Source organism: Rhinoderma darwinii, chromosome 3, assembly GCF_050947455.1.
Source record: "Rhinoderma darwinii isolate aRhiDar2 chromosome 3, aRhiDar2.hap1, whole genome shotgun sequence".
NCBI lineage: Eukaryota > Metazoa > Chordata > Amphibia > Anura > Rhinodermatidae > Rhinoderma > Rhinoderma darwinii.
The window spans coordinates 396,143,483-396,170,285 of NC_134689.1; the positions used below are offsets into that span (position 1 = coordinate 396,143,483).

The following is a 26,803-nucleotide window of genomic DNA, read 5'->3' on the forward strand; positions in this document are numbered from 1 at the left end:
GAGTAATAGGAGGAGATATAGGGGGAGGTTATATAGAGTAATAGCAGTAAATATAGGGAGAGGTTATATGGAGTAATAGGAGGAGATATAGGGAGAGGTTATATGTAGTAATAGGAGGAGATATAGGGAGAGGTTATATGTAGTAATAGGAGGAGATATAGGGAGAGGTTATATGGAGTAATAGGAGGAGATATAAGGAGAGGTTATATGGAGTAATAGGAGGAGATATAGGGAGAGGTTATATGGAGTAATAGGAGGAGATATAGGGAGAGGTTCTATGTAGTAACAGGAGGAGATATAGGGAGAGGTTATATGGAGTAATAGGAGGAGATATAGGGAGAGGTTATATGGAGTAATAGGAGGAGATATAGGGAGAGGTTATATGTAGTAATAGGATGAGATATAGGGAGAGGTTATATGGAGTAATAGGAGGAGATATAGGGAGAGGTTATATGGAGTAATAGGAGGAGAAATAGGGACAGGTTATATGGAGTAATAGGAGGAGATATAGGAGGAGGTTATATGGAGTAATAGGAGGAGATATAGGGAGAGGATATATGGAGTAATAGGAGGAGATATAGGGAGAGGATATATGGAGTAATAGGCGAAGATATAGGGAGATGTTATATGTAGTAATAGGAGGAGCTATAGGGAGGTGTTATATGGAGTAATAGGAGATATAGGGAGAGGTTATATGGAGTAATAGGAGGAGATATAGGGAGATGTTATATGGAGTAATAAGAGGATATATAGGGAGATTATACGTAGTAATAGGAGGAGATATAGGGAGAAGTTATATGGAGTAATAGGAGGAGATATAGGGGGAGATTATATGGAGCAATAGGAGGAGATATAGGGAGAGGATATATGGAGTAATAGGAGGAGATATATGGAGATGTTATATGGAGTAATAGGAGGAGATATAGGTATAGGTTATATGGAGTAATAGGAGAAGATATAGGGAGAGGATATATGTAGTAATAGGAGGAGATATATGGAGATGTTATATGTAGTAATAGGAGGGGATATAGGGAGAGGTTATATGGAGTAATAGGAGGAGATATAGGGAGAGGTTATATGAAGTAATAGGAGGAGATATAGGAGAGGTTATATGGAGTAAATTAGGAGATATAGGAGAGGTTATATGTAGTAATAGGAGGAGATATAGGAGAGGTTATATGGAGTAAAGGAGGAGATATAGGGAGGGGTTATATGTAGTAATAGGAGGAGATATAGGGAGAGGTTATAGGGGGTAATAGGAGGAGATATAGGGAGAGGATATATGTAGTAATAGGAGGAGATATAGGGAGATGTAATATGGAGTAATAGGAGGAGATATAGGGAGAGTTTATATGGAGTAATAGGAGGAGATATAGGGAGAGGTTATATGGAGTAATAGGAGGAGATATAGGAGAGGTGTTATATGGAGTAATAGGAGGAGATATAGGGAGAGGTTATATGGAGTAATAGGAGGAGATATAGGAAGAGGATATATGTAGTAATAGGAGGAGATATAGGAGAGGATATATGAAGTAATAGGAGGAGATATAGGGAGAGGATATATGTAGTAATAGGAGGAGATATAGGGAGATGTTATATGTAGTAATAGGAGGAGATATAGGAGAGGTTATACGTAGTAATAGGAGGAGATATAGGAGAGGTTATATGGAGTAATAGGAGGAGATATAGGGAGAGGTTATATGGAGTAATAGGAGGAGATATAGGAGAGGTTATATGGAGTAATAGGAGGAGATATAGGAGAGGTTATATGGAGTAATAGGAGGAGATATAGGGAGAGGTTATATGGAGTAATAGGAGGAGATATAGGAAGAGGATATATGTAGTAATAGGAGGAGATATAGGAGATGGAGTAATAGGAGGAGATATAGGGAGAGGATATATGTAGTAATAGGAGGAGATATAGGGGGAGGTTATATAGAGTAATAGCAGTAAATATAGGGAGAGGTTATATGGAGTAATAGGAGGAGATATAGGGAGAGGTTATATGTAGTAATAGGAGGAGATATAGGGAGAGGTTATATGGAGTAATAGGAGGAGATATAGGGAGAGGATATATGTAGTAATAGGAGGAGATATAGGGAGAGGTTATATGTAGTAATAGGAGGAGATATAGGGAGAGGTTATATGGAGTAATAGGAGGAGATATAAGGAGAGGTTATATGGAGTAATAGGAGGAGATATAGGGAGAGGTTATATGGAGTAATAGGAGGAGATATAGGGAGAGGTTATATGTAGTAATAGGAGGAGATATAGGGAGAGGTTATATGGAGTAATAGGAGGAGATATAGGGAGAGGTTATATGGAGTAATAGGAGGAGATATAGGGAGAGGTTATATGTAGTAATAGGATGAGATATAGGGAGAGGTTATATGGAGTAATAGGAGGAGATATAGGGAGAGGTTATATGGAGTAATAGGAGGAGAAATAGGGAGAGGTTATATGGAGTAATAGGAGGAGATATAGGAGGAGGTTATATGGAGTAATAGGAGGAGATATAGGGAGAGGATATATGGAGTAATAGGAGGAGATATAGGGAGAGGATATATGGAGTAATAGGCGAAGATATAGGGAGATGTTATATGTAGTAATAGGAGGAGCTATAGGAGGTGTTATATGGAGTAATAGGAGATATAGGGAGAGGTTATATGGAGTAATAGGAGGAGATATAGGGAGATGTTATATGGAGTAATAAGAGGATATATAGGGAGATTATACGTAGTAATAGGAGGAGATATAGGGAGAAGTTATATGGAGTAATAGGAGGAGATATAGGGGGAGATTATATGGAGCAATAGCAGGAGATATAGGGAGAGGATATATGGAGTAATAGGAGGAGATATATGGAGATGTTATATGGAGTAATAGGAGGAGATATAGGTATAGGTTATATGGAGTAATAGGAGAAGATATAGGGAGAGGATATATGTAGTAATAGGAGGAGATATATGGAGATGTTATATGTAGTAATAGGAGGGGATATAGGGAGAGGTTATATGGAGTAATAGGAGGAGATATAGGGAGAGGTTATATGAAGTAATAGGAGGAGATATAGGAGAGGTTATATGGAGTAAATTAAGAGATATAGGAGAGGTTATATGTAGTAATAGGAGGAGATATAGGAGAGGTTATATGGAGTAAAGGAGGAGATATAGGGAGGGGTTATATGTAGTAATAGGAGGAGATATAGGGAGAGGTTATAGGGGGTAATAGGAGGAGATATAGGAGAGGATATATGTAGTAATAGGAGGAGATATAGGGAGATGTAATATGGAGTAATAGGAGGAGATATAGGGAGAGTTTATATGGAGTAATAGGAGGAGATATAGGGAGAGGTTATATGGAGTAATAGGAGGAGATATAGGAGAGGTGTTATATGGAGTAATAGGAGGAGATATAGGGAGAGGTTATATAGAGTAATAGGAGGAGATATAGGAGAGGTTATATGGAGTAAAGGAGGAGATATAGGAGAGGTTATATGTAGTAGTAGGAGGAGATAAAGGAGAGGTTATATGGAGTAAAGGAGGAGATATAGGGAGGGGTTATATGTAGTAATAGGAGGAGATATAGGGAGAGGATATATGTAGTAATAGGAGGAGATATAGGGAGAGTTTATATTGAGTAATAGGAGGAGATATAGGGAGAGGATATATTGAATAATAGGAGGAGATATCAGGAGAGGTTATATGTAGTAATAGGAGGAGATATAGGGAGATGTTATATGGAGTAATATGAGGAGATATAGGGAGATGTTCTATGTAGTAATAGGAGGAGATATAGGGAGAGGTTATATGGAGTAATAGGAGGAGATATAGGAGAGGTTATATGGAGTAAAGGAGGAGATATAGGGAGATGTTATATGTAGTAATAGGAGGAGATATAGGAGAGGTTATATGTAGTAATAGGAGGAGATATAGGAGAGGTTATATGGAGTAATAGGAGGAAATATAGGGAGAGGTTATATGGAGTAATAGGAGGAGATATAGGAAGAGGATATATGTAGTAATAGGAGGAGATATAGGAGAGGATATATGGAGTAATAGGAGGAGATATAGGGAGAGGATATATGTAGTAATAGGAGGAGATATAGGGAGATGTTATATGTAGTAATAGGAGGAGATATAGGGAGATGTTATATGTAGTAATAGGAGGAGATATAGGGAGAGGATATATGTAGTAATAGGAGGAGATATAGGGAGATATTATATGTAGTAATAGGACGAGATATAGGGAGAGGTTATATGGAGTAATAGGAGGAGATATAGGGAGATGTTATATGTAGTAATAGGAGGAGATATAGGGAGAGGATATATGGAGTAATAGGAGGAGATATAGGGAGAGGATATATGTAGTAATAGGAGGAGATATAGGGAGAAGTTCTATGGAGTAATAGGAGGAGATATAGGGGGAGGTTATATGTGGTAATAGGAGGAGATATAGGGAGAGGTTATATGTGGTAATAGGAGGAGATATAGGGAGAGGTTATATGTAGTAATAGGAGGAGATATAGGGAGAGGTTAAAAGGAGTAATAGGAGGAGATATAGGGAGAGGTTATATGGAGTAATAGGAGGAGATATAGGGAGTGGTTATATGGAGTAATAGGAGGAGATATAGCGAGAGGTTATATGGAGTAATAGGAGGAGATATAGGGAGATGTTATATGGAGTAATAGGAGGAGATATAGGGAGATATATGCAGTAATAGGAGGAGATATAGGGAGAGGTTATATAGAGTAATAGGAGGAGATATAGGGAGAGGTTATATGGAGTAATAGGAGGAGATATAGGAGAGGTTATATGGAGTAAAGGAGGAGATATAGGAGAGGTTATATGTAGTAGTAGGAGGAGATAAAGGAGAGGTTATATGGAGTAAAGGAGGAGATATAGGGAGGGGTTATATGTAGTAATAGGAGGAGATATAGGGAGAGGATATATGTAGTAATAGGAGGAGATATAGGGAGAGTTTATATGGAGTAATAGGAGGAGATATAGGAGAGGATATATTGAATAATAGGAGGAGATATCAGGAGAGGTTATATGTAGTAATAGGAGGAGATATAGGGAGATGTTATATGGAGTAATATGAGGAGATATAGGGAGATGTTCTATGTAGTAATAGGAGGAGATATAGGGAGAGGTTATATGGAGTAATAGGAGGAGATATAGGAGAGGTTATATGGAGTAAAGGAGGAGATATAGGGAGATGTTATATGTAGTAATAGGAGGAGATATAGGAGAGGTTATATGTAGTAATAGGAGGAGATATAGGAGAGGTTATATGGAGTAATAGGAGGAGATATAGGGAGAGGTTATATGGAGTAATAGGAGGAGATATAGGGATAGGTTATATGGAGTAATAGGAGGAGATATAGGAAGAGGATATTTGTAGTAATAGGAGGAGATATAGGAGAGGATATATGGAGTAATAGGAGGAGATATAGGGAGAGGATATATGTAGTAATAGGAGGAGATATAGGGAGAGGTTATATGGAGTAATAGGAGGAGATATAGGAAGAGGATATATGTAGTAATAGGAGGAGATATAGGAGAGGATATATGGAGTAATAGGAGGAGATATAGGGAGAGGTTATATGGAGTAATAGGAGGAGATATAGGGAGATGTTATATGTAGTAATAGGAGGAGATATAGGGAGATGTTATATGTAGTAATAGGAGATATAGGGAGAGGATATATGTAGTAATAGGAGGATATATAGGGAGATGTTATATGTAGTAATAGGAGGAGATATAGGGAGAGGTTATATGGAGTAATAGGAGGAGATATAGGGAGAGGTTATATGTGGTAATAGGAGGAGATATAGGGAGAGGTTATATGTAGTAATAGGAGGAGATATAGGGAGAGGTTAAATGGAGTAATAGGAGGAGATATAGGGAGAGGTTATATGGAGTAATAGGAGGAGATATAGGGAGTGGTTATATGGAGTAATAGGAGGAGATATAGCGAGAGGTTATATGGAGTAATAGGAGGAGATATAGGGAGATGTTATATGGAGTAATAGGAGGAGATATAGGGAGATATATGCAGTAATAGGAGGAGATATAGGGAGAGGTTATATAGAGTAATAGGAGGAGATATAGGGAGAGGTTATATGGAGTAATAGGAGGAGATATAGGAGAGGTTATATGGAGTAATAGGAGGAGATATAGGGAGGGGTTATATGTAGTAATAGGAGGAGATATAGGGAGAGGATATATGTAGTAATAGGAGGAGATATAGGGAGAGTTTATATGGAGTAATAGGAGGAGATATAGGGAGAGGATATATTGAATAATAGGAGGAGATATCAGGAGAGGTTATATGTAGTAATAGGAGGAGATATAGGGAGATGTTATATGGAGTAATATGAGGAGATATAGGGAGATGTTCTATGTAGTAATAGGAGGAGATATAGGGAGAGGTTATATGGAGTAATAGGAGGAGATATAGGAGAGGTTATATGGAGTAAAGGAGGAGATATAGGGAGATGTTATATGTAGTAATAGGAGGAGATATAGGAGAGGTTATATGTAGTAATAGGAGGAGATATAGGAGAGGTTATATGGAGTAATAGGAGGAGATATAGGGAGAGGTTGTATGGAGTAATAGGAGGAGATATAGGGATAGGTTATATGGAGTAATAGGAGGAGATATAGGAAGAGGATATATGTAGTAATAGGAGGAGATATAGGAGAGGATATATGGAGTAATAGGAGGAGATATAGGGAGAGGATATATGTAGTAATAGGAGGAGATATAGGGAGAGGTTATATGGAGTAATAGGAGGAGATATAGGAAGAGGATATATGTAGTAATAGGAGGAGATATAGGAGAGGATATATGGAGTAATAGGAGGAGATATAGGGAGAGGTTATATGGAGTAATAGGAGGAGATATAGGGAGATGTTATATGTAGTAATAGGAGGAGATATAGGGAGATGTTATATGTAGTAATAGGAGATATAGGGAGAGGATATATGTAGTAATAGGAGGATATATAGGGAGATGTTATATGTAGTAATAGGAGGAGATATAGGGAGAGGTTATATGGAGTAATAGGAGGAGATATAGGGGGAGGATATATGTAGTAATAGGAGGAGATATAGGGAGAAGTTATATGGAGTAATAGGAGGAGATATAGGGGGAGGTTATATAGAGTAATAGCAGTAAATATAGGGAGAGGTTATATGGAGTAATAGGAGGAGATATAGGAGGAGGTTATATGGAGTAATAGGAGGAGATATAGGGAGAGGATATATGGAGTAATAGGAGAAGATATAGGGAGATGTTATATGTAGTAATAGGAGGAGATATAGGGAGGTGTTATATGGAGTAATAGGAGGAGATATAGGGAGATGTTATATGTAGTAATAGGAGGAGCTATAGGGAGATGTTATATTGAGTAATAGGAGGAGATATAGGGTGAGGTTATATGGAGTAATAGGAGGAGATATAGGGAGAGGTTATATGTAGTAATAGGAGGAGATATAGGGAGAGGTTATATGGAGTAATAGGAGGAGATAAAGGGAGAGGTTATATGTAGTAATAGGAGGAGATATAGGGAGATGTTATATGGAGTAATAGGAGGAGATATAGGGAGATGTTATATGGAGTAATAGGAGGAGATATAGGGAGAGGTTATATGGAGTAATAGGAGCAGATATAGGGAGATGTTATATGGAGTAATAGGAGGAGATATAGGGTGAGGTTATATGTAGTAATAGGAGGAGATATAGGGAGATGTTATATGGAGTAATAGGAGGAGATATAGGGAGAGGTTATATGGAGTAATAGGAGGAGATATAGGGAGATGATATATGTAGTAATAGGAGGAGATATAGGGAGATGTTATATGGAATAATAGGAGGAGATATAGGGAGATGTTATATGGAGTAATAGGAGGAGATATAGGGAGAGGTTATATGGAGTAATAGGAGGAGATATAGGGAGAGGTTACAGGGGCGTAGCTAGGGGGGGGCAAGCGGGGCATGTGCCCCGGGCGCAGTCCAGAGGGGGGCGCCAGTGCCCCCTCCTCCTGCACTATAATTGTACATGTGTCGCAAGGACACAGGTACAATTAGAAGCAATGAATGACCGGGCACGTTCCAGTGACGCTTCCGTCGATGAAAGGCGCTGACTGACTGACAGGGAAAGTCATCCTGCCCAGCCAATCAGCGCCTTTCATAGACGCTGCGTTCAACCCCCTGGAGACCTGCGCAGAAGAGAGCAGGTTTCCATGGCTGCCGGACGGCGTGGGAGCGGGAATAAGGTGAGTTTGAAATTATTTTTTTTATTTTTTAATTGTAATAGACGTGTGGCTGTATCTGCGGGGGGGCTGTCTATCTACAGGGGGACTTTATCTACGGGGGTGTCTATCTACAGGGCTGGGCTATATACAGGGGGACTATATCTGCTGGGCTATATACAGGTGGACTATATCTACAGGGGGGCTATATACAGGGGGACTATATCTGCTGGGCTGTATACAGGGGGACTATATCTACAGGGGGGCTATATACAGGGGGACTATATCTGCTGGGCTATATACAGGGGGACTATATCTACAGGGCTGGGCTATATACAGGGGGACTATATCTGCTGGGCTATATACAGGGGGACTATATCTACAGGGGGGCTATATACAGGGGGACTATAAGTACAGGGGGACTATATCTACAGGGGGACTATATCTGCTGGGCTATATACAGGGGGACTATATCTACAGGGCTGGGCTAAACACAGGGGGACTATATCTACAGGGGGGCTATATACAGGGGGACTATATCTACAGGGGGGCTATATACAGGGGGACTATATCTACAGGGCTGGGCTATATACAGGGGGAATATATCTGCTGGGCTATATACAGGGGTGCTATATACAGGGGGGCTATATACAGGGGGACTATATCTACAGGGGGGCTATATACTGGAGTGGGCTGTCTATAGAGCACCATATACAGGGGTGGGCTATATAGTATATAGCCCCCTGTAGATATAGGCCACCCCTGTATATGGTGCTCCATAGATAGCCCACCCCTGTATATAGCCCCCCTGTAGATATAGTCGCCCTGTAGATATAGCCCAGCCCTGTAGATATAGCCCAGCCCTTTAGATATATTCCCCCTGTATATAGCCCACCCATGTAGATATAGCCCCCCTGTGTATAGCCCAGCCCTGTAGATATGGTCCCCCTGTAGATATAGTCCCCCTGTAGATATAATCCCCCTGTAGATATAGTCCCCCTGTAGATATAGTCCCCCTGTAGATATAGCCCACCCCTGTATATAGTCCCCCTGTAGATATAGCCCACCCCTGTATATAGTATCCCACAAATAGCTCCCCCTATAGTGCTCCACAGAAAGCCCACCCCTGTATATAGCCCCCTTGTACATATAGTCCACCCCTGTATATAGTGCTCCACAGATAGCCCACCCTTGTATATAGTATATACAGGGGTGGGCTATCTGTGGAGCACTATATACAGGGGTGGACTATCTAGTGGAGCACTATATACAGGGGTGGACTATATGTACAAGGGGGGGCTATATACAGGGGTGGGCTATCTGTGAAACACAATATACAGGGGTGGACTATATGTGGAGCACTATATACAGGGGTGGGCTATATCTACAGGGGGGCTACATACATGGTTGGGCTATCTGTAGAGCTCTATATACAGGGGTGGGCTATATCTACAGGGGGCTATATACAGGGGTGGGCTATCTGTAGAGCACTATAGGGGGAGTTATTTGTGGGACACTATATACAGGGGTGGGCTATATGGGGGCACTATCTACAGGGGGCTCTATGGCAGGCACTATCTACAGGGGGCACAGTGTGTGTGTGTGGGACACGGTGTATGGTGCTATTATAATTAGAGGTGCAGTGTATGGCACTATTATATTTAGGGTCGTAGTGTGTGGTATAATGAGAACTTTATATTTATTTATAGGTGCAGAAATGTTGGAAAAGTGAGAAGCTGAAGACATGTGAGCGGCAAACTGCAGAAATGGGCTGTGACCGGGAGAAGCCACCATAGAGGTCTGGACCGGATGGAGAAAAAGAACTAGAATCTGAGACGTCACCGGTGAGTCACTTAATGTAAATGTTCACTCTGCCTCTAATCAGCACTGTAGTCACTGTATGATCTGCAGCGAGATGATGGGTGGTATGATTATGATATGATTTATTTTTTGTGAAACGGCATCTCCCAGCATATCCTTACCATTGTTCGGGCCATGCTGGGAGCTGTAGTTTTACGCCGTACAAACCTGTACAGCAGGGGTTGCACTAAATTGAGCTGTATTTGTTCTGGGGCTGTATATATGTACTGAGCTTGGTTCTGGTGTTGTGTATAGGACCATATTGCTTGTGAAATGTACAAATAATTTTATGCTCGCGTTACATAAAAAGAAATGACACGTCGATTGGTAGAGAAAACAAACACGGCGAGGGGGAAGGAGATGTCGGGAAAGAGGTTGGGGGGGGGGCGCTAAACTGAATCTTTGCCCCGGGTGCTGGAGAACCTAGCTACACCTCTGGAGGTTATATGGAGTAATAGGAGGAGAGATAGGTAAGGTTATATGTAGTAATAGGAGGAGATATAGGGAGATGTTATATGGAGTAGTAGGAGGAGATATAGAGAGAGGTTATATGTAGTAATAGGAGGAGATATAGGGAGAGGATATATGTAGTAATAGGAGGAGATATAGGGAGAAGTTATATGTAGTAATAGGAGGAGATATAGGGGGAGGATATATGGAGTAATAGGAGGAGATATAGGGAGAGGTTATATGGAGTAATAGGAGGAGATATAGGGAGAGGATATATGTAGTAATAGGAGGAGATATAGGGAGACGTTATATGGAGTAATAGGAGGAGATATAGGGAGATGTTATATGGAGTAATAGGAGGAGATATAGGAGATGTTATATGAAGTAATAGGAGGAGATATAGGGAGAGGATATATGTAGTAATAGGAGGAGATATAGGGAGACGTTATATGGAGTAATAGGAGATATAGGGAGAGGTTATATGTAGTAATAGGAGGAGATATAGGGAGACGTTATATGGAGTAATAGGAGATATAGGGAGATGTTATATGGAGTAATAGGAGGAGATATAGGGAGAGGTTATATGTAGTAATAGGAGGAGATATAGGGAGAGGTTATATGTAGTAATAGGAGGAGATATAGGGGGAGGATATATGGAGTAATAGGAGGAGATATAGGGAGAGGTTATATGTAGTAATAGGAGGAGATATAGGGAGAGGTTATATGGAGTAATAGGAGGAGATATAGGGAGAGGTTATATGGAGTAATAGGAGGAGATATAGGGAGATGTTATATGGAGTAATAGGAGGAGATATAGGGAGAGGTTATATGGAGTAATAGGAGGAGATATAGGTAGATGTTATATGGAGTAATAGGAGGAGATATAGGGAGATGTTATATGGAGTAATAGGAGGAGATATAGGGAGAGGTTATATGGAGTAATAGGAGGAGATATAGGGAGATGTTATATGGAGTAATAGGAGGAGATATAGGAGATGTTATATGGAGTAATAGGAGGAGATATAGGAGATGTTATATGAAGTAATAGGAGGAGATATAGGGAGAGGATATATGTAGTAATAGGAGGAGATATAGGGAGACGTTATATGGAGTAATAGGAGATATAGGGAGAGGTTATATGTAGTAATAGGAGGAGATATAGGGAGACGTTATATGGAGTAATAGGAGATATAGGGAGATGTTATATGGAGTAATAGGAGGAGATATAGGGAGAGGTTATATGTAGTAATAGGAGGAGATATAGGAGAGGTTATATGTAGTAATAGGAGGAGATATAGGGAGATGTTATATGTAGTAATAGTAGGAGATATAGGGAGAGGTTATATGGAGTAATATGAGGAGATATAGGGAGATGTTATATGTAGTAATAGGAGGAGATATAGGGAGATGTTATATGGAGTAATAGGAGGAGATATAGGGAGAGGATATATGTAGTAATAGGAGATATAGGGAGACGTTATATGGAGTAATAGGAGATATAGGGAGAGGATATATGGAGTAATAGGAGGAGATATAGGGAGATGTTATATGTAGTAATAGGAGGAGATATAGGGAGATGTTATATGGAGTAATAGGAAGAGATATAGGGAGAGGATATATGGAGTAATAGGAGGAGATATAGGGAGAGGTTATATGGAGTAATAGGAGAAGATATAGGGAGATGTTATATGGAGTAATAGGAGGAGATATAGGGAGATGTTATATGTAGTAATAGGAGGAGATATAGGGAGACGTTATATGTAGAAATAGGAGGAGATATAGGGAGAGGTTATATGTAGTAATAGGAGGAGATATAGGAGATGTTATATGTAGTAATAGTAGGAGATATAGGGAGAGGTTATATGGAGTAATAGGAGGAGATATAGGGAGATGTTATATGGAGTAATATGAGGAGATATAGGGAGAGGTTATATGTAGTAATAGGAGGAGATATAGGGAGATGTTATATGTAGTAATAGGGGGAGATATAGGGAGAGGTTATATGGAGTAATAGGAGGAGATATAGGGAGAGGTTATATGGAGTAATAGGAGGAGATATAGGGAGAGGATATATGTAGTAATAGGAGGAGATATAGGGGGAGGATATATGGAGTAATAGGAGGAGATATAGGGAGAGGTTATATGGACTAATAGGAGGAGATATAGGGAGATGTTATATGTAGTAATAGGAGGAGATATAGGGAGACGTTATATGTAGTAATAGGAGGAGATATAGGGAGATGTTATATGTAGTAATAGGGGGAGATATAGGGAGAGGTTATATGGAGTAATAGGAGGAGATATAGGGAGAGGTTATATGGAGTAATAGGAGGAGATATAGGGAGCTGTTATATGGAGTAATAGGAGGAGATATAGAGAGATGTTATATGTAGTAATAGGAGGAGATATAGGGAGATGTTATATGGAGTAATAGGAGGAGATATAGTGAGAGGTTATATGTAGTAATAGGAGGAGATATAGGGAGAGGTTATATGTAGTAATAGGAGGAGATAGAGGGAGAGAATATATGGAGTAATAGGAGGAGATATAGGGAGAGGATATATGTAGTAATAGGAGGAGATATAGGGAGATGTTATATGGAGTAATAGGCGGAGATATAGGGAGATGTTATATGGAGTAATAGGCGGAGATATAGGGAGATGTTATATGGAGTAATAGGAGGAGATATAGGGAGATGTTATATGGAGTAATAGGCGGAGATATAGGGAGATGTTATATGGAGTAATAGGAGGAGATATAGGGAGATGTTATATGTAGTATTAGGAGGAGATATAGGGAGATGTTATATGGAGTAATAGGAGGATATATAGGGAGATGTTATATGGAGTAATAGGAGGAGATATAGAGAGAGGTTATATGGAGTAATAGGCGGAGATATAGGGAGAGGTTATATGTAGTAATAGGAGGAGATATAGGGAGATGTTATATGTAGTAATAGGGGGAGATATAGGGAGAGGTTATATGGAGTAATAGGAGGAGATATAGGGAAATGTTATATGGAGTAATAGGAGTAGATATAGGGAGATGTTATATGTAGTAATAGGAGGAGATATAGGGAGAGGTTATATGGAGTAATAGGCGGAGATATAGGGAGAGGTTATATGTAGTAATAGGAGGAGATATAGGGAGATGTTATATGTAGTAATAGGAGGAGATATAGGGAGAGGATATATGGAGTAATAGGAGGAGATATAGGGAGAGGTTATATGTAGTAATAGGAGGAGATATAGGGAGATGTTATATGGAGTAATAGGAGGAGATATAGGGAGAGGTTATATAGAGTAATAGGAGGAGATATAGGGAGAGGTTATATGTAGTAATAGGAGGAGATATAGGGAGATGTTATATGTAGTAATAGGAGGAGATATAGGGAGATGTTATATGGAGTAATAGGAGGAGATATAGGGAGATGTTATATGGAGTAATAGGAGGAGATATAGGGAGAGGATATATGTAGTAATAGCAGGAGATATAGGGAAATGTTATATGTAGTAATAGGAGGAGATATAGGGAGAGGTTATATGGAGTAATAGGAGAAGATATAGGGAAATGTTATATGTAGTAATAGGAGATATAGGGAAATGTTATATGGAGCAATAGGAGGAGATATAGGGAGAGGTTATATGGAATAATAGGAAGAGTTGTTACATACAGGGTCCTATCTCCCATACCTGGTATAGAAGGGTATCTAGCATGCTGACACTGAAGACCTTCCCAGCAGCAAAAGGCAGTCTGAACATGAAGACCAGGTTAGACCCCCGTTCACGTTCCCTCTGCGAGAGGACAGAGCTTTGAGGGAGGGATTAGGAAAAGGAGAAGAAGACATAGGAAGATGACAGACATTAGAGAGACAGTCAGACAGGTATCTGACGAGCGTTAAGGCCTTTACCTTCTCCAGCTTAGACAGCACCACTGAATATTTGTCCTTGGCTTTAAACTGCATGAACCTCATGTTCGCTGGATGTGTTAATTCTGTGATAATATTTAGCCCGGGAAACAGTCTGCAGGATGAGGCAGAAGAAACATTCATCATCATCCTTTCATATTCCAAAAACATAAAGCTCATGGTAACCAATGAGATGTAAGGAAAAATTGGAATCGGTTTGGCTACAATAGACAACGCTATTATATCTATTTCACTACAAGACCGTCAAACGTAGTCTGAGAAAATTTATTCAAACGTTTCTCCCCCTCCCCTTATGACAACACTTCCTGTTGCTATGCAATTGGCATCTTAGTTTTATTGTAGGTACAATGCAACCAATCAGAATTCAGCCTTAACTTTTTTATAGTTTAGATAAGAAAATGAATGAAGTGATTTAACTGGTTGTTATGAGGCCCAGAATGATCATATGGAGGAGGTTTCAGTGCACTTTAACAGAAAGTGTTGTCATGTGGACATTGCATCTCATATTATACAATGAATCCGTTCTATTTTTTCATTCTTATTACCAGCAGATGGCAGTATAAGTCATTTGCACAGATTGGAAACAAACAGGAGGTTAGTGGTGGATAGTGGCTCTGGAATAAGGGCATTGTAGGTACCGTGCTAGCACTATATCACACTCTCTGGGCACGTTTGTGGGCACTAAGCACTTTATGGTACTTTGTGAAACTTGTTAGACTCTATGTGGTGAGAGTATGGCAACCTCCGGGCACTCTTTGGCACTTTTTGAGTATGATCACACGGTATGGCACTATGTGGGCACTATAGGCAGATAAAGTATGGCGTTCTATGGCACTTTTTTCTCCATGTAGGCACTATTCAGCTCCATGTGGATAAAGAAAGCCACTTTACCAGAGGGGTGGCTATGTGGACAATGCATGACACTATTTGGAACTTTGGGCAATGTAGTTTATATTATATATCTGGACAATGTATTGCACTAACTTTGTACTATCTTACACAGTAAAACGGTGCTGATTGGCATGAACCGGGTGAAGCCAAACTCTGAAATGCGTGCTGCCCTTTGCTCTGGAAGTAGAATGCATGAATAAAAAAATTTCACATCTCGATCATATTAAATGAGTGGCTGAAGCAGAGAGTCAATCTTACCTAAAAAGGGTCTGTACATTGACTATGGTCCGGGCATCCGCCATATAATCTTCCTCCGCAATCATGGAGCTTTCCTCGCCAACCACGACCATATGAGCGGCGTAACTCACACCGCAACGCAGCAGGTCATCAAGACTACAGAGAGAGAGTAGAGCTGCTGATTCCCATATCGCAATGGATACCTTGTGCAAGGACGCTATTTATATGTTTTACTATTATTAGAATCATGTTTTTTTCGGCAATGTTCGTTATGTAGGTGTACCGGTTACTGTATTAAGAAATTTAAAGAGATTCTCCACCCAAATGTATTTTTACAAAAATCGAATTAATAGGGTAGAAAGAGATAGAGAAAAGTCTGTCAGGAATCCATGCCACTTTACTTGCCTTATTTTAGTGTCAGTTCAACCTCAAACTTAAGACCCGTGTAATCTAAAACAGACTGGTTGCTAGGAACACTCTGCCTGACAACCCAATATAAAACACTGTGGTCATTAGGGCTTTGTATACATAGCAACCACTCTATTCAGTACAAAGCTGGGCCGCCACTGTGCTTACCAAAGCTGTAACTTGAAGCTCCTGGGCCCCAATGGAAAATCTGTAACAGTGCCCACAAAACTATCATGTGGCATTTATAATACTGGTATCTTCAGGCACCAGGCCTGGGTGCAACTCTGAAGGATGGCAGAGGAATTATTAACCAGATTTTTCTAAAAAAAAATACATTTTGTTCAAGAACTTCTTTAACTATCAAAGGGGTATTGTAGCCAAAAGCATTTATCACCTATTCACTCGAGGTAGGTGATAAATGTTAGGTCGGTGGCGTCCGCCTGCTAGGACCCTACCTACTCCCAGCCGTATGACTGCGGCTAGGATGTTTGAATGGAGCGGCGGTCGATCATGTGCCCTGCCACTCCATTTAAAGTCTATGGTACTGACGGAAGTAGGAGTATTAGGAAGGCCCCATTGGGCAGACTCCCCCAGATTTAACATTTATCACCTAGCCTGTGGATAGGTAATTACTATTTTTGGTTGGAATACCACTTTAAGTTTAATAATGATGAAACACATATAAGGGGGAGTTCACACTTCGTAGCTTATGGGAGATTTCCATTCTAGTCACTCTAGATACTGTCTAGGATTCAGCTCAGGTATTTTTTAGGTGCTACTATAACACCCCAATGTCTTTCTCATTAGTACTCACTTGTCAATAGATCCCACCATGTAATAGACGAGAGGGAACCAGCAGATTGCTTCAAGGAACTGTGTGTCCGGCCTGGAAGATAAGATGATAGAATTGTATAAAATGCTCAGCACATTCACTTTGGCAAATACATTTAGATATATATGCTTATACTTGACAACTTTTGAGGAAGGAGATGAGGGAGATTCTGCCAAAGCAGAAAACGCACGGCGTTGCCAATTTTTGCCCATAATGCTCCGCCCATTTATTTAGGACACACCCTAAGCGACAGCATTTAAATCCCAAATAGTGCACATGACCCGTTTATCACACCCGAAAATGAATACAGACCCCAGACCAAACCTCTTACAAAAATAAAAATACAGACCCGCTAAATAATTAGACTCCAGACCAGACCCATAAATAATTTAAAAAAAAACAGACCAGACAAACCATCACATACTCACCTCTCCCCGTTCTTGCAGTCCTCTTCACTCCCAAGCGCTGCTGCAGACAATGCTCGGCACCGAAGAGGAACAGGAACGGGAAGAGGTATGTGGTGAGGACGCGGGGCACTACAGAGACTTGCCTGGTCTTCTGGGGTTCAAGAAATCTCCCCTTTTTACAGGAGTGTCCCAGACATTAGGAGAGAGTTGGGAAGTATGCAGATGAGGGTCGCACCGGCCACCACAGAACTAGGAGCTCTTTGGTGAATATAGGGCCTTGCTATTATATAATTCATGAGGCCTATGGAAGTAGTTATGACCTTTTGGGTTATTTCATAAATATCATATTAGTGTTTTTATTATGATACAGCCTGTGCAAGTAAAGAGAAAACATTCACTATAGAGCTGAAGAGGGGCCTTCATAATAACCTCTAGAGCGGCCAAGGAACACTGGTCCAACACTGCACAATACGGTTCAGGTGTACATGACTGTCGCCCCATAATCTTTGATGATGCAGTCCCCAACCCGTCCACTAGTTGAAGCTCTTTCTTACTCAACATTTTCTATGGCCTCTCGCACAGGAAGATACTACTAGAGGGGTACAGTGGCAAGCGAGCACCGAGGAGGTAAATATTTTTAAGAGGGGGTACTAGTACTGCCTTTATTTTGAGTTCAAAGTGGATGGTACTGGCTTGGGGGGGGCTGTGGAAGGTTCTGACTGGTGCACATTGTGCATGGCTCTGGCTGGAAGACTGTGGATGGCACTGGCTGAGTAGGGCAGTGTGGATATCACTGTTTGGTGGGCACTATGATCGGAATTATTTGTGAGGGCACTGTAGATGGCACTGTCAGAAGGGCATTTTGGATGACTGTGGTATGGGGGTACTATGGAGGGCACTGTAGGTGGCACGGTTATAGATGGCTTCATATACAATTAACATAAAACTTCACAGTATGGGATATATTATATTCTTTTTTTCATTTCCGTTAGATGATCATATTTTGCACAGTTTTGTGTCAGCACAGCTCTGAATTTCTATAGAAAATAAAAACAATTGCTTTAAAAAAAAAAAAAAAAAACTCAAAATCGGCCCTGCTCTCCTATATAAATCCCTCTAGACATCATGTGTTAATCCTCACGGGTTCTCCAGGAGAAGTATGACGGGACTCAGCTCCTTCTTGGCTCTGTAATATGCTCTCAGAGGGACTATGAAGTTATACAGCCCGTTGCCTGCTCGTTCCGCTGACACAATCACCAGGGCGTTCCTGAAGCCGTACGCCCTCGCATCCTCATATGGGAAATGGTGGCAGCTCTGTGACGGTTAAGAAGATATAAGAAATCATTAATAAAACTTTCAGACATTGTCGTGTTAAAAAATTCTACTTGGATGTCTCTTCCTTAGTTATATCTGGTACTGGGAAAGCAGGACGTGTTGTAATAACAGTTGCGTTCATTGTCACGCAGCTTTCCCAGAAACAAATATAAATAATGGCGGTCTTACAGATTGATAGGAAGGAAAACGCAAAGAGCTAAAACATTTCTTTAAAGAAGGTTATGAAAAGAGGGCTTATTGTAACTGGATAACAGATCTGTCATACTGCTGAGACTAGATAAGCAGGATTACACCAATGGTAGTAGCAGATAGGATAGTGTATACACAGATAAGACTCAGTATAGAGCTCCTCATGCCTCTTCCTGGACGGTGACGAGGGGCCTCACTTTAAAACTGTTTGCCCACAGCAACCAATTAGAGCTGAGCTTTTATTTTTAAACCTCTCCTCCCATCATTTGAATGAACACTCACAGGACAGTTTTAAGTCCCGCCCTGATCCGCTCAGGGACGCCCACAAATTCTTCGAAAAAAAAATCCACTGTTATGCAATTTGCATAAGCTTTGCCCCTTTTGGTGTCTATTTTTACGGGATGATCCAGCGAAAAATAGGATTTTGGGAGGTTAACATAAAATGCTTATAAAATGCTAATATAAGCTTATTAGCCCTGGTGCCTGTAAAAGAGGAGGAATCCCTAGAGCCAAGGGGAGTAACCCCTTCACCACCAGGGAAGCTGACATTAGCCCCTTACTGCCCTAGACCACCAGGGATGCTGACCTTAACCCCTTACTACTCTAGACCACCAGGGATGTTGACATGAACTCCTTTACTGACCTAAACCATCAGAGATTTTGGTATTAATCCTTACAGTACTCCAAGGATAATAGATAATAAAAAGTTTTTGCATGAAGTCAACTCCCGCCTATGATCACGCCGCCTTTTTATATGGACAGTGTTTTTTTATGGAAACCCTAGGCGAGAGAGCAGCAGCAGGACCTGGCAGACACCACTACAGATTTTTGGTAAGGTCACCAGCCATCCCCGCAATGACACCTGCACATGTGGAGGCACTATTTATATTACATGAGAACACTAGGGATTGGTGGGTATAGGAGGTCCATGGGGCAAATAATTTGATTTTCACTCCAACAGCTATTATGCTGGACATCGGGGAGCGAGGGTGGTGCTGGGGAAGGGGTTCATTCTGAAACTTCTGCATTTGGCACCGAGAGAGCTTCTCCCCCTCTTGATTGCAGCAGCAGTAAAGTGAAGACATCCTGCTCAGCTGCCTAAAGTGACAATACAATGGATGTGTGTATCTCCACTATGGCCACTCCATATTAAAAAAAAAAATAGTTTTACATATAAATTTAAAATTGTATTCACTGAATAAAACTAAAATTGGAACTATGATAGATTTCATTTAAGATGCTAATTGATAATAATAATATATATATATATTTTACTGAAAAAAATATAGTGCGCTTGTCATCAGCAGCCACATAAAAAGCAATGTAAGACCCAGACATCAGGTTCAGTCCCTGCATTGTACGTCCCCAATGCTCATGATGGTATCAGAACCACATATCAAAGGCCTTTGAAAGGTCTCTAGAGACAGATCAGAGGACGTAATAACTTTTCTGAGCAAAGAGGATTTCTCTTTCGACTCTTCAAACTGCAACTATCAGGAAACCCATTGGGAAGAGTAGGAGGACATTTTTCTTTAATGTAAGAAATTCCCTGGATTCTATAAAAAAAAACAAAAAAAAAACATTCTGGGTGCACAACATCGCCTTATGCAAATACTAAGTTCCGACAGTATGAATTATATGTAACGTAGACCTACTACTGGTAAAGGATTACTATGTCGGTTTGTGAAACTCCCCATTATTCCCTTATTTTTCTCCAAATCTTATCTGTCTCATGAATTATCCCTCATAAAACATTAAGCTAAAAAAGGAGTCGCGATGATTTTTGATGTCAATATTTTGATCTGTTGATAATCTATGTGGATGACGTCAGTGATTCTCACCCATTGGCTAAACATGTGTAATTTGTGAACGATGTTATTATTTAAAAGGGTATTCCCTTCACAAACCTGAAATCCCTGATAGGTGAAGGTCCCATCTCTTAGATGCCAACATATCAGTAAAATGGGGGTCCCCTCTTATTGCACTGGCTTTGATGGAAACGTGGCCAAGCTCGAAAAACCACTCTCTCTATTTAAGCCTATGGGACTTATGGAAGTAGCCAAGTGAGCAGCGCTTGGCTCTTCCATAATTCCCATATACTTCAATGATGAGAGCGTGACCCCCACTCCATCCGTTATAATGGAAAAAGCGCCCACTGGGGGACGCATTAAATTGGAGTAATTAGGTCTTTGGCAGGCTATTCAGCTGATAGATAAGGGTCCAAGAGGTAAGGCCTCCATCTTTCAGTGTTAAGAATTCATTATGGTAATCTCGTCATTAAATGGGATGTCTAGGAGGAGAATAACATATATAAAAAGTTTTGTATGGTGTAATATAATGAAATGACAACTGTGCACCTGGAAAAATAAATAAAAATGTAGTGATCAGTGCTGTGTTGTTCCTAATATTTACAATGTGAGCAGCTGAATGTGGGAGGGACTGCCGTGTGATTGACAGCTCTGCTCTTAGGTCTCTTTATGCCTCAATCCTGTGTATGGAGATCACTACACAGCATGTAGGACTATAATATTTCTTCTTTACGGACGTGTAAGTGTGTTGCTGTGAGAATCATGTGTAGCCATGCTGGGTTGTCAGACAACTTCATATTCTAATGTAGCTATTAAAAACTAGACAGGACGTTATGTAAGCTATATTTCTGAAAACTTAACTCCAATCATACCTTATCAAGCCGCAAGCAGCAATATGGACTCTTCTGATGTAGAAGATGGCAAAAAGTGGGCGAGCTGCCAATGTAGGGAGTGTTAGACGGATAGCCCTTCACCCAACTGAGGACAAACAGAAGGCAATGGATGAAATATCTTCTTTTTATTTTCTTAGCTCTTTTACTTTGTATTAATTGCACATAGTTTCAAATTATCCTCTGTAATTTCTCACGTGATATATAAATCCCCTCGTAGCCATATGGCACATAAAACCAGTAACCACCAAAGATTTATAGAATATCTGCAATTCTGTTTTATTAATCCACATCGATCCAAATTCTGTGCTAATTAATTTGATAATATTTTTTATAGGGGTCAGAGCTCCTTTTTCCTGATACAGAGTTTCAAATCCTGTGCTTCCCTTCACATAGCCCTAAAGATAAATGATTATGTTCTGACTGGCTGCAACCACCACTAGAGGGAGCTCATGAACTTACTGAAAACTGACATATAGTATCATTGAGTACCGTACCATGTAAACTGTATAATCATTTTTAGTAAGTTTCCCCTAGTGGTCACTGCAGGCGGTCAGAGTTATACTGAGTTTTACTATTTTACTCTAGGGAAGCAAAAATTTCGCAGCTCAAACAGCAAAACAAAGCTCCAACCACATATAAAGATATAGAATTATGGATGTATTTCGGTTTTTAAAAAAAAGGTGAAAAGATAGGAAAACTTTAACAGGAACTGTGTTTTCAAGAATGATACTAGTGATGATGTGCTTCATATAGACCAGAATGCCACGAACATTAAATTTTTAGAGCAATTATAGTTATATTTGCTATTATAACCAATCACACATTAAACATTCGTAAAGCAAAATTATAACTACTATAAGACTGTCACCTAGAAAAATACTATTCCCTTTGGACAAAATTTTTTTACAATATTACTATAATATTTTACTGACCCTATGTACAAGAGAATACCTACTATAATACTGCCCCCTATGTACAAGAAAATAACTACTCTAATACTGCCCCCTATATACAAGAATATGACAACTATAATACTGCCTCCTATGTACAAGAATATAACTACTATAATACTGCCTTCTTTGTACAAGAATATAACTACTATAATACTGCCTCCTATGTACAAGAATATAACTACTATAATACTGCTCCTATGTACAAGAATATAACTACTATAATACTGCCTTCTTTGTACAAGAATATAACTACTATAATACTGCCTCCTATGTACAAGAATATAACTACTATAATACTGCTCCTATGTACAAGAATATAACTACTATAATACTGCCCCCTATATACAAGAATATAGCTACTATAATACTGCCTCCTATGTACAAGAATATAACTACTATAATACTGCCCTCTATTACTAGAATATAACTACTATAATACTGCCCCTATATACAAAAATATAACTACTATAATACTGCCTTCTTTGTACAAAAAGATAACTACTATAATACTGCTCCTATGTATAATAATATAACTAATATAGTACTGCCCCCATATGTACAAAAATATAACTACTATAACTGTCCCTATATACAAGAAAATAACTACTATAATACTGCTCCTATGTATAAGAATATAACTAATATATTACTGCCCCCTAAGTACTAGAATTTAACTAATATAATACTGCCGCCCTATGTAAAAGAATATAACAACTATAATACTGCCCCCTGTGTATAAGAATATAACTAATATAATACTGCCCCCCTATGTACAAGAATATAACTAATATAATACTGCCCCCCTATGTACAAGAAAATAACTACTATAATACTGCCCCTATGTAAAAGAAAATAACTACTATAATACTGCCCCTATGTAAAAGAATATAACTACTATAATACTGCTCCCCATGTACAAGAATATAACTCCTATAATACTGGCCCCTATGTACAAGAATATAACTACTATAATACTGCCCCCTATGTACAAGAATATAACTACTATAATACTGCCCCTATGTACAAGAATATAACTACTATAATACTGCCCCCTATGTACAAGAATATAACTACTATAATACTGCCCCCTATGTACAAGACTATAACTACTATAATACTGCCCCCTATGTACAAGAATATAAATACTATAATACTGCCCCCTATGTACAAGAACATAACTACTATAATACTGCTCCCTATGTACAAGAATATAACTACTATAATACTGCCCCTATGTACAAGAATATAACTACTATAATACTGCTCCCTATATACAAGAATATAACTATTATAATACTGCCCCTTATGTACAAGAATATAACTACTATAATACTGCCCCTATATACAAGAATATAACTACTATAATACTGCCCCCTATGTACAGGAATATAACTACTATAATACTGCCCCTATATACAAGAATATAACTACTATAATACTGCCTCCTTTGTAGAAGAATATAACTTCTATAATACTGCCCCTATATACAAGAATATAACTTCTATAATACTGCCCCTATATACAAGAATATAACTACTATAATACTGCCCCTATATACAAGAATATAACTTCTATAATACTGCCCCCTATATACAAGAATATAACTACTATAATACTTCCCCTATATACAAGAATATAACTACTATAATACTGCTCCCTATGTACAAGAATATAACTACTATAATACTGTCCCCTATGTACAAGAATATAACTACTATAATACTGCCCCCTATATACAAGAATATAACTCCTATAATACTGCTCCTATATACAAGAATAGAACTACTATAATACTGCCCCTATATACAAGAATATAACCACTATAATACTGCCCCCTATGTACAGGAATATAACTACTATAATACTGCCTCCAATGTTACAAAAATACAACTACTCTAATACTGCCCCCTACGTACAAGAATATAACTACTATAATGCGAAGCATTTACAAAAACGGCTGACTATTGTACACTGTTGAAAGAGTATTATATAGTTATCATCATATCTTATATTTTACATGGCATAATCCATACTCATTAAACGAGCCCAGTTCATCATCTGACTGACTGGTCTCATCCTCGGACTGGTCACTCAGCAGGTCAAAGGTTGTGTTTGTGTCACCATCGATGAGGTCGGGCACAGGGTCAATGCTGTGCTTTCTTCTATGGGTGGAGTCAGTGGGTGGGCTCAACGTATTAGCATCTGTATTCTCTGGGCTTCTTGATCCCTGCAGATCAATTGCGACTGTTCCTACCAGGAGAAAATATGAATGCTGGGTAATGAGTGCCTCATACATAAAACTATGACGGTATAATAAAGTCCACATATACAGTACTGTCAAGGAAAACTACTCCCACAAATACCAACTGAAGGGCTATAGGTGGGCACCAAATTCACAGGTAACAGATAGGATACTAATACCATAACTTACCGTTTACACCATATGCCATGGGGGTTGATGCCCACGGTATATAATGAATAAGCCTAGAACATCGGGGATGGTTGGGGCACTTAAAGGCTATAGGGCGAGGTGGAGCATTAATGATATAAGGGGTCAAGTGTCGGCAGGAGTGTAAAGGGGGTAGGAAGTAGCTTTTTCTAATCTTCATTCTTTGAAGCTCCTTCATAATAACCGTGAGAAAAAATACATGCCCACTTACGGATTAGGGAACAGGTGACCCATGAGGGTGAAAACTAGCTTGGTGGGTTTATGGAATAGCTAAATAAGTCCTTCCAGGCACCCTCTTATTCAGCTCCTTGACAGTTTTTCCACCATTCCAAACCCTGCACCCACCTGTTCAAGGCCAGCCTAAAGTTTGTTTGTGCCCTCTGATGTGCCTTCTATTGATGCCTCCCCTGCTCTTATGGTCTACTATATAGTGCCCAAAATTTACAATTATACAGTAATTATCAATACTATCTGGTGCCCAAATAACATGACCAGAGAGCTGCTTTAATAGCACTGCCCAATAAAGAAACTAGAGAATGCTGCCTTTACATGGATTTGGGCACTAAGTGTGGGATTGGAAGTACAAGCTACTGGGGACCAAACCATCAGGGCAAGTGGCGAGCCCTTCAGTAGTGACTCTCTGGCCAAGAGGGCTCACATGGCTGGTCCATGGCATCTACAAGGTACATTAAGTCGGCAGTACATAAACAACGAGTTGACAGATCCTAAGTAAAATATATTAGGCTGTAAGGGATGAGTTTAATGCCCAGTATTCCCACCCATCTCTCCACAAACACTTACCCATGCTGGCTATAATACTGTGCACTGGGAGTCTGGTCAGGCCATGGTAGGCAGATTTAGGCACCCCTGATCTTTGCATGTTTTCATGCTCCTTAAAGCTGAAGGCTGAGTTCTCTTCCTTAGATATGTTGATATAGAAACAAGTGTCGGATGAAGACATCATATGGCTGGGTCCAGGATTCAGGAGAATATTGGCCTTATCTTGCCGGCAGACTCCGATCAAGCAAACACCATATCTAAGCATAATATGAGGAACAGTGATATCAATACAAGAAAAAACAAGGTCCATATCAGATAGTGGCACACTGGGTCCGAGGTCAGGGGTTCAGTTCCCAACCACAGCATTAACATCTATATGTAGTTTGTAGGTTTATGCCCACAACTTAAAAACATGGTAGTAGGGTAATAGGCTTCAATAAAAAAACTGACCCTATTGTTACCAACTCCAATTCACAGGGCATGGACCAATGTGAATAGTGGCTATGTCAAGATTGTGCTTTAGATCACCCAAGTGCTACTAAAAAAAGTGCACTAGGATGCGATCCAACTCAAGCCCTCTCCAAAAGGCCAAGTGCCCCTATAAACCTAGTTCCCGACCCTCCGGGAGAGCATAAGGAGAACCCATCTTGCTCCTTGCTTCTGCCTGGACTGCCCACCAAGCCTTCACCAGAAGCCGTCAGTTAAAACGTTTGGCTCCCCCAAGAGGGGTGCCAGGGGTGTAAGGAACCTGATGGCTACACACACACACCCCTAGACCTCCAGGAGGGACACCCATTAGGGCACCACAACCTGAAAAATCCAGTGACACACGAACATGGAAAAGTGAACAAAACAAGTGGAATTAATTAAATAAGGATGTGTCATAACAGCCCGGACATATGTACAAGCCGCTATACTTCACCTATAGTGACTAAAAAGCATGGTATTATGTCTCTAAACAGGGGACCACCATACTGTATAGTATACTACCATACTATATGTGTCAGTTTTCAGTGTAGTTTTGGCAAGGCCAGGAAACTTTAGAATTAATAGTGCCATATAGGTATTACTCTTAGTGGATAATAGGCTGAACTGGAGCAACCTGTGCCAGGCAGCTGCTGA

General features: G+C 39.8%; 1 protein-coding gene across 2 annotated transcripts in view; it reads right to left on the bottom strand.

The window, feature by feature from the left end:
* Positions 1 to 26,803, bottom strand: part of LOC142750154 (potassium channel subfamily T member 2-like) — a 209,248-nt gene that overhangs the window by 41,451 nt on the left and 140,994 nt on the right. For both annotated transcript variants that reach the window (XM_075858995.1, XM_075858997.1), the window contains exons 17-24: positions 25,703 to 25,938; positions 24,486 to 24,702; positions 21,479 to 21,584; positions 18,416 to 18,588; positions 16,850 to 16,921; positions 15,649 to 15,783; positions 14,482 to 14,593; positions 14,264 to 14,365 (exon numbers count right to left, since the gene is read on the bottom strand). In XM_075858995.1, coding sequence (XP_075715110.1) covers positions 14,264 to 14,365; positions 14,482 to 14,593; positions 15,649 to 15,783; positions 16,850 to 16,921; positions 18,416 to 18,588; positions 21,479 to 21,584; positions 24,486 to 24,702; positions 25,703 to 25,938 — 1,153 coding nt within the window. The remainder of the gene's footprint in view (positions 1 to 14,263; positions 14,366 to 14,481; positions 14,594 to 15,648; positions 15,784 to 16,849; positions 16,922 to 18,415; positions 18,589 to 21,478; positions 21,585 to 24,485; positions 24,703 to 25,702; positions 25,939 to 26,803) is intronic.